At 35.2% G+C, this 16,370-nt stretch overlaps 1 protein-coding gene across 4 annotated transcripts in view; it reads right to left on the reverse strand.

Moving 5' to 3' along the window:
* Nucleotides 1–16,370, reverse strand: part of GSK3B (glycogen synthase kinase 3 beta) — a 201,100-nt gene that overhangs the window by 25,920 nt on the left and 158,810 nt on the right. For 3 of the 4 annotated variants that reach the window (XM_060010715.1, XM_060010718.2, XM_060010716.1), the window contains exons 9-10: nt 11,898–11,936; nt 8,933–9,119 (exon numbers count right to left, since the gene is read on the reverse strand). In XM_060010715.1, the coding sequence (XP_059866698.1) occupies nt 8,933–9,119; nt 11,898–11,936 (226 nt within the window). The remainder of the gene's footprint in view (nt 1–8,932; nt 9,120–11,897; nt 11,937–16,370) is intronic. The other variant, XM_060010717.1, reaches the window with a different exon arrangement.

Below are 16,370 nucleotides of genomic sequence, written 5' to 3' on the forward strand. Positions count from 1 at the left end.
CTCTATGTTTTTAGCTTTATTTCTCATTTTTTCTTTGTCCTTCTGGAGTCAACTCATTTTTTATAATCAGAATTTTGGAGCTGTATGTGTCTTTTTTTTTTTTTTAAACACACGTTCTTTCTTATTTTATTCTTTCTGACAGAGTTTTGAAAAGAATCTTTTTTTTTAACATCTTTATTGGAGTATAATTGCTTTACAACGGTGTGTTAGTTTCTGCTTTATGACAAAGTGAATCAGTTATACATATACATATGTTCCCATATCTCTTCCCTCTTGCGTCTCCCTCCCTCCCTATCCCACCACTCTAGGTGGTCACAAACCACCAAGCTGATCTCCCTGTGCTATGCGGCTGCTTCCCACTAGCTATCTATTTTACGTTTGGTAGTGTATATATGTCCATGCCACTCTCACTTTGTCACAGCTTACCCTTCCCCCTCCCCATATCCTCAAGTCCATTCTCTAGTAGGTCTGTGTCTTTATTCCCATCTTACCCCTAGGTTCTTCATGACCTTTTTTTTTTTTTCTTAGATTCCATATATATGTGTTAGCATACGGTATTTGTTTTTCTCTTTCTGACTTACTTCACTCCATATGACAGACTCTAGCTCCATCCACCTCACTACAAATAACTCAATTTCGTTTCTTTTTACGGCTGAGTAATATTCCATTGTATATATAGAACTACCATATGACCTAGCAATCCCACTACTGGGCATATACCCTGAGAAAACCATAATTCAAAAAGAATCATGTACCAAAATGTTCATTGCAGCTCTATTTACAATAGCCAGGAGATGGAAGCAACCTAAGTGTCCATCATCGGATGAATGGATAAAGAAGATGTGGCACATATATACAATGGAATATTACTCAGCTGTATGTGTCTTTGAATATCCTTTAATCCAACTACCTCATCTTTTTAAATTAGTAAACTCAGAGGTAGTGTCTTGGCCAAGATCTGCACCTAGTTAGAGAGAGACTGGGAAGGAGACTTTAGGTCTGACTTACTCCATATGCAATACTGCATATCTTTATTGCCTTGGTTATACATCACATACCACCAGTATTCTGGTCTTCCTGGAAGTGTATCTGTCCAAACTACACACAGAACTTTAAGTTCAGACATTAGTTTTTCATTGTTTGTTCCTATAACATCCCACATTCTCTCCAATAGTACAGTTGAGGCAGCAGAGACACTCAAATCTCAGGGAAAGGGAAAATAATCCTCATAAATAATTGATAATTTAGATCCTAAAATTCTGAATACAGTCAATACTGTATGTCAGTACTACTCTAGTTGCCTGAACTAAAACTAACCTGCCCCCTCTTACTGGCACTCACGAATTTCCTAAGCTCTCCCTTGCAGTGTATTTCCTTGGTTTAGCTTTCAATACCTAGAAGAGTACAGCTTACCTCGATATTTTACTCTTCTAAATTATTCATAAAATATTAAAGAATAATTCTGACACCAATTCCTTTGATAAGTATAAACAGCTCCATTTCTCATTTATTTACTAGAATAATCCTTTTATTTATACCCAAATTTCCTCAAGTCCATTTATCAAGATCTTTTATAGCCATTTTTCACCCAGAAGAACACAGTAGAAAAACAGGGATAGCCATGTGAAAGGTTTATAGTTTAGTTAAAAAAAAAAAAAAAGAGGGGCACTGCAAGTGAGAGCAGTTTATGAGTTCCTATTTAGGATTTGATTCATATCCTACATATAAATCAAGATTTCCTATCTTATGTAAATTTGTTCTTGCTATTGTAAATGATAATAAATCTAAAACCAAAAAGACCCTAGTCAAGGTTAGAATATTACAAGATACTTCATTACCTTAATTAAGGTGGTTGAAATACTATGTCCACTTTATTATTTTTTTTAACTTTTTATTTTATATTGGAGTATAGCTGATTAACAATGTTGTGACATACTATGTCCACTTTAGATGTGGCTGAGGGTAAGACAGGCTAGAAGAAAATACCCAGGATATAGAAAGCTAGGTAAGCAGGTGGGCTGACCATATTTATGCATATCACTATTTCATAACAAAAAAACTGGTTTAAAAATCATTGCTATAAAGATATGGAGCCTCCTAATTATCAAAAATAATGAGTTACAACAGATTTTATAAATAAGTAGTCTACTGCTTTCAGATGAAGAAGTATAAGCCTTTGGTAAGCTGGCCTTCTGTAACACTTGCTTTTGTTGCCCACGCCCAACTTGTCCTCAGACCCTGTTTTCATCACTTCCTTTTCTTTAACACAGTCCTAAACGCATTAAAAAAATCTTTCTCTGATCCTTCCCCCATTCCCTTCGGTTTTCTCTTACTCTTCCTTTTACTGTCTTTTTTTCCACTTGATTTCTGGAATCCCTTTGCTGTCTCATCACTGTTTTCCTCATGTCCGGATACTCTTTTCCCTGTATCCCAAGACATCCGTAGTCTGCCTGAGTTTGCATGCTGTTTTCTGAATGCTCCAAATATCCTGTTTTAACTCTCATTTAAGCAGTCCCCCCTTCTTCTGGCCTAACCAATAAGCCACTCTTCCTCCTTGTTCCCCCACAAAACTATCATTCCCTCAGATAACCCAGCTAAGTGGTAGAGCAGTAGACTCTTCAAACTAAGTCACACTAATGGAAATAGTTGATAATCTTTACTTACACCTGCCCAACCCCCATCCTATCCAATGCCCTCAGGGGGACGTTTACTAAAATAATTTTACTTGGTAAAATCTCATAAAATCAGGTTAGAAAATTGGAACTGGGGATGTGTGTGGTGGAATTAACTGGAGACTCATCTTTAAACATACAAAACTACCTATTTCCAGTATATTCCAGCCTTAGAATAGGTAAGGAATTGGTAAACAAAGAGAATATCGATCTCTGTTGGGATTTCCTGATTCTATTTGATTCCTAAGGTCTGATTAAGTTATGTCCAACCTTTCAGATCCAATAACTGAGGGAAAGGGAAAGAAGGGTATGGTATGCTAAAGGTCTGTCCTGGTTTCCAATGTCTGGAGGCAGGTAATACTGTCAGTCAGGGGATCCTAGAACACAGAAACCCCAGTGCCAGAAAAAAAGAGAGGTGTAATAGTTATGGATCCAGAAGGTCAGAAGGATCTCAAAGTTTTCTGTCCCATATCTGTTCACCTCTCTTCTCCCTCTAGCTGATCACAGAAACACTTGTTTTGATTATATGAAAGTAATATTAACTAACATTTATGGCTATTTACTCATGGCACAGTAACAAACATCAAATTGTAGTTAGCTATAAGCTTTACTATATTCTACTCAAGTGTCTAATCTTCATAGTTCTGTTCATATGGTAGGTTTACTTTACTAATTAAAACAACAGTACCAACAACTAGAGGGAACATTAGAAATGCCCAATAAGTACAGGTTGCATGAATTAATAAATACTGTGTGTATTTAAAGTGGCAGGTATCAATCACTCAAACAGTCATTGAGCACCTACTATATGTAGATCAGGGATTACCTTTAGTTTATCTGGGGAAAATAGTATAGACTTCACTGAAAATTTGCTGTGAGGATGTAGGAGGGTACAGCAGAACCTCACTAATGACACCCTCCATCCCCCCCTACCTCTGCCCCCATGTTTCCTATCTCTGCACTCTCTCTAGCTATACAACCAACTGGAAAGTTAGTTCTCCTTCTTCATTCTCTTGAATTAGCCAGTTTTATTCTGATCATCCATTAACTGCTATTAATTAGTATGTGCTTTAAAGTTGCATCTGCACAACAGTTACATCTTTGCCTTAGTAAATAAGATGACCATTTGCAAAAACTGCTCCAAAATCAGAACAGGGAGGATCAAACAGAAATAACAAAAATTATTGACATCAAGTAGCACCTCTTTCCTGGACAGCTGTGTCCTTATATGGAAACACTGTTCAAGTATAATAGTGATCTAGAAGGATAGGGAGAAAGTACTACTAAGTGATCATAGCCTAGTTTCAGAATGGCTGCTAAGACAGGGCAGCATTTAACAACTTTAATAAAGAAGGGCCATATTACAAAATGATGTCATGTTCAACTTAATACATTGAGTTTTATGAAAAACCATTTCAAGGATATATTCACAGGGTCCATTTGAAGAGGTACAAAGATTCATGCACATCCTTTTCACTGATATCCAAAGAATCACATAGAGTCTGACAGCCACAGAGATTGCATGCCATGTCTACATATACCACATCCATGTACACACATATTCTTCAACTCCTCAAAGTCATATGCACATTCAGACATACACAGAGTCATATTTATGTTTGATATCCTGGGCAAATATAAAAAGTTGAAATATCAAAATAAAACATTCTTCATTCCTTTTTTAAAACTTGTAACAATTAGGTATGTGTGAACAAAGTCTGAGTTAAATTATTTACTCTTTAAAATGAGCCTTTTCTTTACTTTAGTTGATTCTATTATTTGACAATATGAAAACTGCCCACTCACAAAAGTCCTTCCAATATTTTAGAGACCATATTCTAAAATCTAAGCCGATTTATTTTCATGTTAATCTGTCTTATGAACACAATTTACTAGAGAACAGGTAAATAGCATTTACCAGGTTCTAAATCATTATACTGCAGTAAGCCTTAGGATCAAATGAGATACCACTTCACACCCACTGAGACAGCTATTAAAAAAAAAAAGGAAGACAAGTATTTGTGAGGATGTGAAGAAATGGGGACGCTTGTAACATTCCTGGTAGGAATGTAAAATGTGCAAGCCATTGTGCAAAATGGTTTGGTAGTTCCTTAAGAAATTAAACATAGAATTACCATATGACTCAAAAAAACTGAAAACAAGTATTCAAACAAATTCATACTTGTACACAATGGTCAGAGCAGCACTATTCACAATAGCCAGAAGGTAGAAACAAACCAAATGTCCATCAGTACATGAATGGATAAACAAAATGTGGTATATCCCTATGCTATGGACTGAAGGTTTGTGTCCCCTTAAACTTCATATGCTGAAGCCCTAATCCACAATGTGATGGTATCTGGAAGTGGAGTCTTTGGGAGGAAATTTGGTCATGAGGGTAGAACCCTCATGAATGGGATTAGTGGTCTTATAAGAAGCGACACAAGAGAGGTGATCTCTCTTCACCATATGAGCAAAAAGTAGCCATCTGCAAACCAGGAGGTGGGCCCCTGCCGAACACTGAATTTGCTGGCATCTTGATCTTGATGTTCCCAATCTCCAGAACCGTGAGAGAGAAATGTTTGCTGCTTAAACCTAAGTGTCCATCGACAGATGAATGGATAAAGAAGATGTGGCACATATATACAATGGAATATTACTCAGCCATAAAAAGAAACGAAATTGAGTTATTTGTAGTGAGGTGGATGGACCTAGAGTCTGTCATACAGAGTGAAGTAAGTCAGAAAGAGAAAAACAAACACCGTATGCTAACACATATATATGGAATCTAAAAAAAAAAAAAAAAAATGGTTCTGAAGAACCTAGGGGCAGGACAGGAATAAAGATGCAGACGTGGAGAATGGACTTGAGGACACGGGGAGGGGGAAGGGTAAGCTGGGACAAAGTGAGAGAGTGGCATGGACTTATATATACTACCAAATGTAAAACAGATAGCTAGTGGGAAGCAGTCGCATAGCACAGGGAGATCAGCTCGGTGCTCTGTCACCACCTAGAGGGGTGAGATAGGGAGGGTGGGAGGAAGACGCAAGAGGGAGGAGATATGGGGATATATGTATATGTATAGCTGATTCACTTTTTTATACAGCAGAAACTAACACACCATTGTAAGGCAATTATACTCCAATAAAGATGTTTAAAAAAAATAATGTTTGCTGCTTAATCCACCTAGTCTATGGTATTTTGTTATAGTTGCCTGAACTGATTAAGACATGATATAATGAAATATTATTCTGCCATAAAAAGGAATGAAATACTGATACATGCTACAACATGGATGAGCTCTGAAAACATGCTAAGTGAAAGAATCCCACATTATGTGATTCCATCATATGAAATACCCAGAATAGGGAAATCTATAGAGACAGAAAGCAGATTGGTGGCTACCAAGGGCTGAAGGAGGGATTAATGGAGACTGAGTGCTTAATGCGTATGGAGTTTTCTTCAGGAGCAATGAAAATGTTTTGGAATTTGACAGAAGTGATAGCTGCACAACACTGTGAATGTATTAACACCACTGGATTGTTTACTTTAAAATGGTTCATCTCATGCTATGTGAATTTTATCTCAGTTTTTTAAAAAGCTTAGAAATTCATAAAATAACAAACTTAGTTGTTTTAAATTTTATTTTCTTTAGTAATAATAGAAAATTATTAGCCAGTGACTAAAGAGTTAAATGTAATTACTTCAAAAATAGTGCATGGGAACAGTGAAACTGAATCCTGGATTTTAAAATCTGATCAAAGAAAGGTTTAAGCAGCATCTCATTTTCAATCAACACATACAGGTGCACACACACATTGAAGAGTATGTATCAAAATATGTCTCAATTTAAGGAGAATTATTCTCCAAAATGTATCCATCATAAATATCACCTTGTATGCATTTGAGTTTCTACCAAGTTGTTCACTTGACAAGGGGCTGTCTTGATTTGTGTATTCTGAGAAACAAAGTACTTGCTGGAGAAGATACTTAGCATGGGAAAAAACGCAATCAAGTTTCCCTTCAAAATTTGGGAAACTTTAAAGTTACCTGACAGAAATGGTAAAAAAAAAGAGGTAAAGAAATTTAGCACTGACTTAGTAGTTTCTGATGTCAAGACTCCACAGTTCCACTGGATGTCACTGTATACAAAAGCCTTTTAGATACCACTTTAAAAAGCAATCCACTAAATAATTATATTATGCAGACAATAAACATATACCTACAGTACAAAAAGGAAAAAAATGTATCATGCTATGTAAATGGTACATGTAGAATTTCCAATGGCGGTCTCAGACAGATTCAAAAAGTGCTTCATATTAAAAACTTTAGGTGATGTAACCTAAAAAACTATATAGATGGTTCAAAAAGTAGCTCTACTGATAACAAAGACACAGATGTAAAAGATGCATATACAGTTTGAAAAAAATTGTTTTATGAAATTTGAGATGTAAAATAAATTCCTAACCTAATATTAACTTTACATAATATATAATTTTCAATATATTCAAGTTAACAAAAAGAACCCTTTTGGGATCTTCTAAATGGGAAAATAGAGGATCACTTTATATTCAAGGATTAACAGTTTTAGCATTAGAAAAAAGACTGAAAAGAGCTACACCATAAAATGCTAAAAGTGATTATTTTGAAGACTAAAAGTACTTCGGGATTGTAATTTTAATTTTCTCTACCTCCTCTGCATTTTCAACATTTTCTTCCATCTACATGTATTACTCGATTAAAACAAAAGCAGTAAGAATTAAAAATAAAATTTATTTTCTCAAGAGGTCTAAAACTTGTATGACATGGAATCAATGAATTTCTGTTCTGGAAGAGGCCAAGAGTCTCCCAGTCTATCCTTCTTCCAAATCAGAATCATCTTATCTACAATATTTGACATCATCCAGCTTTTCCCCGATATACAGATCAATATTCTGAAAACAGCTTGTTCCATTATTACCAGCTGAAAACTTCTTTATTGATTCATCAATAATTTTATTTAGTCTCTATTTATGCCAGGGGCTGAGGTCTTTATTTGAGGTATTTTTCTCAGGAGTCCCTTAAGTCTTCACTTTTCCAGGCTCTATATCCAATTCTGCTCCTTTGTATACCCTACCTGGCATTCATTAACATTCTTCTTAGAGAGGCATAGTCAGGACTTAAAACAACATTCCAAGTGATTTCTGATCAACCCTAGTCAAAATTAATAGTCCCAGGATACCTGAACATTTTTCTTAGATGAACGTAGACTACATCAGCATTGCCAGCATTACGTAATAGTGACAGCTTAAGATTATAGTCAACTGAATCATCCAGGTCTATTTTACTAGCAACTTAGATGTTCCAAATCTAAAGTTTAAGCAGCACATTTTTCCACAATCAATTTTAGAAAAGTTTAAATATGGGGGAAAAATTGGCTTTATAATAAAGGAAATATATCTATTTCCTGATCACAGAAAGCTCTCCATCCCCCTTCTATATTTTTAGCTTGACTAATCAATGAAAACAAGCAATCTATTTATTCCTTGTTTTATCTATAGGGAATGTACACATTTAATGTTCAGTTTAGGAAGAAAATCGTATCATCAGAGGCAGTGTGGTTGATGAATGAATGAAAAACGAACATAGAAATGGTGAAGAAATGACTATCCCTGGGCTTTTTAGAAACCACCAATGCACCAACTTAGTTTTCCAATCAGTGTTTTCTCAGCAGCAATGATGCCAAGCCCAGAAGGGATGAGAATTTCTCTTCTACATCCCTTATATATAAAGTTATATTAAGTTCCAAGAAGGGGTTTACAGGACTCTAGTTTTCCCCATCTGTATAATGTCTAAAATTACAAAAATACAGCCACCAATTTATTCCCAGGTTAAAAAAACTTGATATAAATCCTTGGGAAGCAAGAAATTTTAATATTCTAACTTTTATATACAAAGCTGAAGGTTAAATTATACATTAGTCTTACTAGTGATAAACCTCACTCAGTGAAATCTCTATATAACTTCTCCAGTGCCAAGATTTATCATAATCTGCTAAAAATTAGAGAAGCTATGCCTATTTGAAACTTTTTGCCTGCCATTATTTTGTTCAAAACCATACAAGTGGTAGCCTAATAAGTGGTTAGATAGGATGCTTCCTACCTGCATAAGTACTTAATATGCCTACTTTTATCCTACACAGATTTAATTAACAGAGTGTCACTTCACACACATGTGTAATTTTCCCAGAAATGGTAAAAGAATTAAGTGTTAGAAGTTACCTTGAGTGGTGAAGTTGAAGAGTGCAGGTGTGTCTCGCCCATTTGGTAGTTTGACATTTGGGTCCCGTAATTCATCAAAAAATGAATGTGCACAAGCTTCCAGTGGTGTCAATCGGGCAGTTGGGGTATACTCCAGCAGACGGCTACATAGTGCAATCGCCTCTGGTGGAGTTCGAGGTCGGAAGACCTACGGTATAAAAAAAGAGAAGGTACAATTAATGTTTCCTTGTAAGAATCTTAGCAAATTATCCTCTGAGTACTGAGTTAATTCCCACCATGTACAAAAACATGGTTGCATTTGTGAAAGGAACCTTCTAGAATGAAAGGAGTTAACTGCACATGATTTACCACAGTGATGTGAACTGCTAATTAAAGACTATATGAGAAAAGCTCAGAGAAAAAACTAGGGGAAATGGAAAAAAATCTATATATGCTGATCATAAAGCAGTACAATCAAACATGCACACAAAATGTGACAGGCACAAAAGAAAGCCTGAGTTCTGGAGGCAAGTGCAACTAGGAGAATACAAAATTAATTTTAAAGTTTTGACTGCTGTGGCAACAGATAAAACGTTGCCTCTTTTGTGTGATTTTTTTAGCAGAACGATTATGGATAATGGACAGCGCCGTTCAAATTTTGGCAATTAATATCTTTTAAAAAAGAAAAGCTGTTTTACTCTTATCTATAAATATTAATGATTTGGTATTAATTCTTCAATAAGCAGAGACTATTATTATTTGAAGAAATTCTTGAATATCCAGAACTTCGCAAAATGTCCAAAACTGTTTTCTCAGGTAGCGGTTGTCGTGAACACGGCCAGTTTACCCTCATTTGAATAAATATTCTAGGGTTTTAATCAGGAATAGAGAAACGTATTTTTCATTAAGAGCTATTAATTCACAGAAAAAGTAAACTGAAAGCTATACTGAAGCAAAATGCAAATAAATAAGTTTGCTTAAAGGAATAGAAAGCTTTCTACTCATCTATGTCTTAAAACTCCTAATAAATACATGAAACTATGAAAAATATACTGTGTTCTAAATTATGGACAGTTAAAGAATAAAAGCAGAAGGTGAAAAACAAATAAACGAACAGAAAGCCTTTGAAACTAAAGAAAAATGAAACATATACCCCTTGACAGGAAGAACACAGAATCAAATAGAAGGTGTAGTAGTGGCAGTGGTGGAGGTGGACAGACACATAAAGAGAAAGAGATGTGTAAAAATGGAGGGAAATAGACCTAAAAGTGAGGAAAGAACATGTAGATTGTGACAAGGCACAGAGGAGCCTGGGAGGCTTAAGTTTTCCTAACGAGAAAGGCTCATGTAACATTTGTCTATTCACCTAGGCTGAAAGCAGAACTGGTTACTACTACAGACTCCTTAGGTTATAAGAGACTATTTATAAGAGTACTCTACTCTGAAAATCTTTTTTTATTCCTTTTGTTTTTACACAAAGTTTATTATTAATAAAGATATTTTCCATGGAAATTGAGAGATTGGCTTGGGTAGGATATTAGAAATTTACTTCCGAATATTAAAGGCCTTAGTTAATTTATTTGGCTTGTTAGAAAACCCTCTCTCTAAGGTCAAAAACTGCTTTATCTTTATTCTTTTGAGTAATCTGACTTGCCTCAGTCAAGGAGTTACTGTATTATTTGAAATGTTTAGATCTTACACTGTTCTTAGTCATTTTCCCCTTTCTTGCTCCCCAGCCAGAACCATAATCAAAGTGTGAAAGAAAATAATCAGTGGAAATATTTAGAAAATTTTTCGTAAAAATATTAAGCACTACTGACATTGCTCTGAGGGCAATTTGCATTTGACAGCATATGGATTTATTTTGCTAGCTAGTCTAATAAAAATGTCTCTGCACCAATATGGTAACACATAAGTAGAATTAAAAGTACCACCACCAAAAGCAGAAATAAATATCTTCTAACATTCAAATGCAGGGAAGCTACACAGTGAGTGTAGTTTAAATGAAAAAAAAATTTGTGTTATTGCTATTAATAAATCAGTATTGTAAGCTTATTTCTGATTATTAAAAAAAAAAGTCATCCACATCTTTCTGGTTTCTTACTGGCTACAAGTGACCATCCATGTTGGTACTAAGACACATATTAGCTTATTCTTGCCAGGGAATCCTAACTCACAGTATCAAAGAGTTAAAAACAATAAAGAAAAGAATTCATACCAAGAGCCTAAAATTAAGACTTAACCCGCCTTTTAAAAATGTATCCATTATTAATTTAAACCCCTTGAGAGATTCTTGATGAGAAAAGTCTTGGTTCAGTAATCTATGGATAAAGGTTAAGCGGAAAATTATGCGGGGTCAAAACCCAGTGTACCCAAAGTCCAGATTTCTGACCATAAGACTGGGTGTGGTAGCATGCAACTTTCAAAAATTACAGGCCAAACTAGAAATAGCTCTTCTGAATTATGTCTGTGTCTAAAGAAAAGGAAATCAGTAACTATTGAGATTTGGCTTCTTTTTTTTTTTGGCCGCAATGCGCGGCATGCAGAACTTCCCCAACCAGGGATCGAACCCGTCCCCACTTCAGTGGAAATACAGAGTCTTGACCCCTGGACTGCCATGGAAGTCCTTGGCTTTTAGTTTCTGCTGCTTTTCATTCCTTACTCATTTAAATTGCCTAACACTCGGAATCTTTGGTTCTGTGGATCTTTGTCAATATTTATTCTTGTAAAAATAATAATTTTTAAACCCCTCAACTCCTAAACTTCAGCTTAGATGTCAATAAATCACTCAGGAAACTGACAATCTAAATATACTATAAGCAAAACCTATACCATACAGTGAGTAAAAACAGAAATCACAGCTACCTACATTGTTTTTACTATTACATTTCAAGAATGAATAACTATTTAGCCTTTCAAAAAAAGTTTTCCCCCTAGTTTTATAGACCTGCCCTGAAATTTTGGGAAAAAAAAATTAAGTACATACCCGAACTCCTGAGGTGAAATGTCCTGTTCCTGACGAATCCTAAAGATGAGAATGCAGTGAAATAATCCAAACAGGGGAAGTCAATCCAAAAGAGAATAGTCCAGCAAGGAAAAATATATCCAATGTTATAAGAAATCCATGGTGTGGGGGGGGACATAGAAAATGTTTATACAGTTATAAACTTTAAACATCAGTCTCCACAGTAGCAAGTCCAAGTTTTAAAAATTATTTCACCACAGTGTATGCAAAAAAAATTTGATTGCGCAATGGTGAGGCACAGTAAAGAAACATTTTAATTTTAGTTAATTATGTTCCGATGCCAGTGCGTTTATTAAAAAAATACAAAACCAAAAAAAGTTAAAATCAAAATGAAATCTAGAAGTAAAGTTCCCAAAGTAAACTGTTTGGTCTTCTACGACCTGGATTCATTGTCCATTGACATGGCTTGGGAGGGGGCATATCAGACTGCTTTTAAAGATACAAGTTCCCAATTTGCTAATTTTCTCTATTAATGAATTTCAGTACACAGTATAAACATTTTTTGCTAAATTATTAGTGATGAGAGAAAAGTAATAAATATATTTAATTTATATTACTATAGATTTCAAGCCAGATATTTTCAATTTGTGTGAGCTAAGAAGGATCAGGCCACCGCGGATTATTCTCCATTTTGGATTGACTTCCCTGCTAAGAGATGTTTACTGACATTCTCATTATCTTAGAGGACTCTTCAGGAAATTGACATATCACCTTAGGAGTGCGGGTATAAACTTACTTTTTCTATTGTGGGCTTTGCCCCCTAATACCCTTGCACCCATTACTTAGGAAAAATAATGAACATTCTTTCTTTTTGGAAAAACTCACTGAAAAAAATTCTGTATCTTTGAGCACTACAAATTCAACACAGTTCCATCTGCAAATATGCCCAATTCACCCACCAAAAGCTAAACAAAAATATATACAATGAACAATACAACTAAGGGACAGTCACAGTTATAGGTGACATGCATAGTAATGTACACCAACACCTAGGCACAACGGAGCCAATTATGCAAAAGGGAGGTAGTAGGGTCTATTATGTCTAGGTATTGAGAACAAAAAATGGCAGACCTCACCAGTAGCTGTGAATTCCCTTGGCTATTCTAAGAGAATTTAACATTCTTTTAGGATAGTTTCCAGTGGGGGAATTAAATATTTTGCAAAAATAAATAATCCGCGGATTATTTTTAGTCTGCAGACTAAAATTTAGTACACGGATTAAAATCCGGCCCATCAGGATAAAAATCTCTCATGAACTTAAAACACAACCAGGTGGACAAAAATAGAAAACCAGACTCAAAAAACTGAGAGCACAAAGTAAGACTCAACTGGGCCAACTAATAATTAGTGCGCAGACTAAATATGGCCAGCCAAGAATGTCAGCAAGGCCATGAAGAGCCCAAAACACCCCCTGTAAAAACTAAAACCAAAAATAAATAAATAAAACAAAACAGAACAAAGCAAAAAATAAATAAACAAAAGGAAAGAAAACAAAAGAGAAAGGAAAAACTGAAAAGAATCAAAACACTGACATGAACTTTTAAGTGATTCAAATACTACCTCACCTGTGCAGCAACTCATTTTCTTAAATTGAAACAAACTCTCATCACAAATACTAGTCTACAGAAGAAACTGAGAGAAAAAATTCATTTTTTTCCAAAATAAATTATCTGTGGTACTGAACAAATGCAAATGAGTCCTTAACAGAAGAATTATTCAAAATAAATTTGTATTTGGATAACTCAGAAAGGACAGAGGTAATTTTCTCCTTTACACGTCCTAGAATAGACTTTTGCCATCAAACATCAAATTTCAACCTGGAGCTGTTATGACTGAATCATAAGCCCCTTAAAATTATCATTTATAAATGGTCATATATACCACATCAAGGCCTATGGTTGATTCTCATAGCATCAGCTTTCAACAATTCCACTGTATTAAACAGCCAACCAGAGCAATGTAAGAATGCCTATGAGCAATGATAATTAATCTAAGTAGAATGCAGAACAAGTACTGTGCCTGTTTCAAACAGCTACTCCTCCCAAGTTTTCATTGTGATAAATGTACAATACAGACGACACTGTTCTCTGGTCATACCCAAAATACACAAGCATCCAATGCTAAAAACTGATACACCATGAACATTCCTGAAGAGCAACCCTAATATATAAAATTATTTGCAATTTGTAAGCCTTAAATACAGGACTAAAAGTGAGACAATGCCATGGATTTGTTGACTAGTTAACTATGCTAATAAATCAAGTTAATTAAGAAAAGAACTTAAGTCTACTGAAGTGCTCATGTGCAGTACATAATTCATAAGAAACAAAAACATCCTTTCCTTAGCCACAGCAGAGCCAGCATTCAATACATTTCAGCTGCACTAATTAAAAGGCTTATGGAGATTTCCTGAGCTCTAATACACATAAGGAATATCATATGTGTATTGATATCAGCATTTAACTATGAAATGAAATTTCTCCCTCTAATCTCATTTACTGATAAAATAGTACTATACTATAGAAGTGTGAATTACCAAATGTCCACTTATCCAATTTAATCTTTCATTGTTCATAAAATGGTGACTATAGTCAGCTTGATCTTCCTAAGAATATAATATTTTCTTTTCATCCACACCTCCTTATCTTAAGGGATATTCCCCTAAACTACAGCAATTCCTAACTTAAGCGACACCTAAGCAGATCTAAATCCTCCTTCAAAAGTACCCACCCTCATTCCCCCTAGCCCTTCTATCACCCTTAAAGGAGGCTTCCTTTTCCCCTCCACCACCCATGCTGGAACTCTTCCCTGTAATACCTATAGTATGTGAAACAACTTTGAATACCAATAGTACATAATCAAGTATATGGTTATATATATTATTCAATACTTGCTTCAACTGAGTCAGTTATATCATCTCTAAGTTTTTCAAAGAGGAGGACTATATATTTTAGTTCTTTTGCATCCTTTATGGTAGCCAGCACAGCACTGATTACACAGGAGATAAGTGTTTTAAAGAACAAATGATTAAGTCAGAAGCAGATTTTTGCCTTCTTTTTCAATCCACCCTCAACCCTATCCTCTGCTCCCCACAAGTGATCTTGAAACTTATGTCTTAGCATTCTTTCTTTTTTATATTATTCTTCCCACATATGGACTAGCCACACTAGTAGCTGGATTTTAATGTGCAATGGTTTCCAAAGAAATAGCGGTAAAGCCAGTATAAACAGAAAAGTGAGGAGGTCTATTCACATAGGAAAATAGGTGATGTAGGTAGAAAATTCAGTAGAGAACGTAGTATATTTATGAGATAATTGATAATGTACTAGTTGAGGTCAGCATGCAGATGGGGTTGAGTAATAATATACAAATTGATTACCTAAGCAATAGAACAAAACAGACAAGTGGCAGACTTAGGAACCAATAGAAATCCCCAACACAGTTTTATGCTTTCTGGAATACATGTGAGCAAAACAAGGCAGACAGACCAGAAAAGGTAGAGTGGACTTGCAAAAAAAAAAAGTTTGACAGCAATTTTTGTTTTGCGCTAAGACCCTCTGAAGACATTTTTGGTAACATGTGAAACTGTAGTTAGAACAGGTAAGTTTACCAAGTGAAAAATCTTGTACTCAAAGGCTCAGGGAATAAAAACCAACATTATGAAGAAAAGTCTTTAAAAAAATATTATAGTGGGGCTTTTTGGTTTAGCTTTAAGCATAGAGAATAATACATATAATAAGCAGTTCATCTGGTCTGAGTCCTTGATGGCTGAAATGACCTCAATTTTCTGCTTACTCTATTAGCTAGCTGGAAACACTAGTATTCATTCATTTCACAGCATGTGGACTGTGTTCTAAGAAATCAAGTATGTAAGGATTGATTTTTGTAGATAAGGCTTTCTAGGATACTTAACCAATGATCCAAGGTCCTCACATACCCTAAAGACAATCAAGTATTAAGTAAACTTAATACTTAATATTAAGTTTTGGCATACATACTCATGTATGCCAAAAACTCAGCAACAACATTTTGAGGGAATATTCATTTTATTACTACCATTACAAAAGAGAAATTAGAAACTGCTACAATACATATGGTATGAATTGACAGCTACTACAGGAGTTATGTGGTGGGAATAATCATGTAGAATTTGGATAATTAGAAAATGTTTCACGGGAGAAGTGAGATTTGAGGTCTTAACAGAAGGTCAAGACTTGGTAAGCAGAGGAAAAAAGAGTGTTCACTAGGAAGCGGTAGAAACGAATGTGGCTTCTCTGGGGGATCATTAGGAGAACAGTTTGATTAGACCAAAAAAATTCAGCATGACTGCATGATCCCTTCAAAGTGAGGACAACACTGTCATATGTAGCTAACATATTAAACAGCAATAGGTCAACAGAAAGAGACCAAGGCCCTTGGGATTCTAATCTACTT

Source organism: Delphinus delphis, chromosome 4 (assembly GCF_949987515.2).
Source record: "Delphinus delphis chromosome 4, mDelDel1.2, whole genome shotgun sequence".
NCBI classification, from domain to species: Eukaryota; Metazoa; Chordata; class Mammalia; order Artiodactyla; family Delphinidae; genus Delphinus; species Delphinus delphis.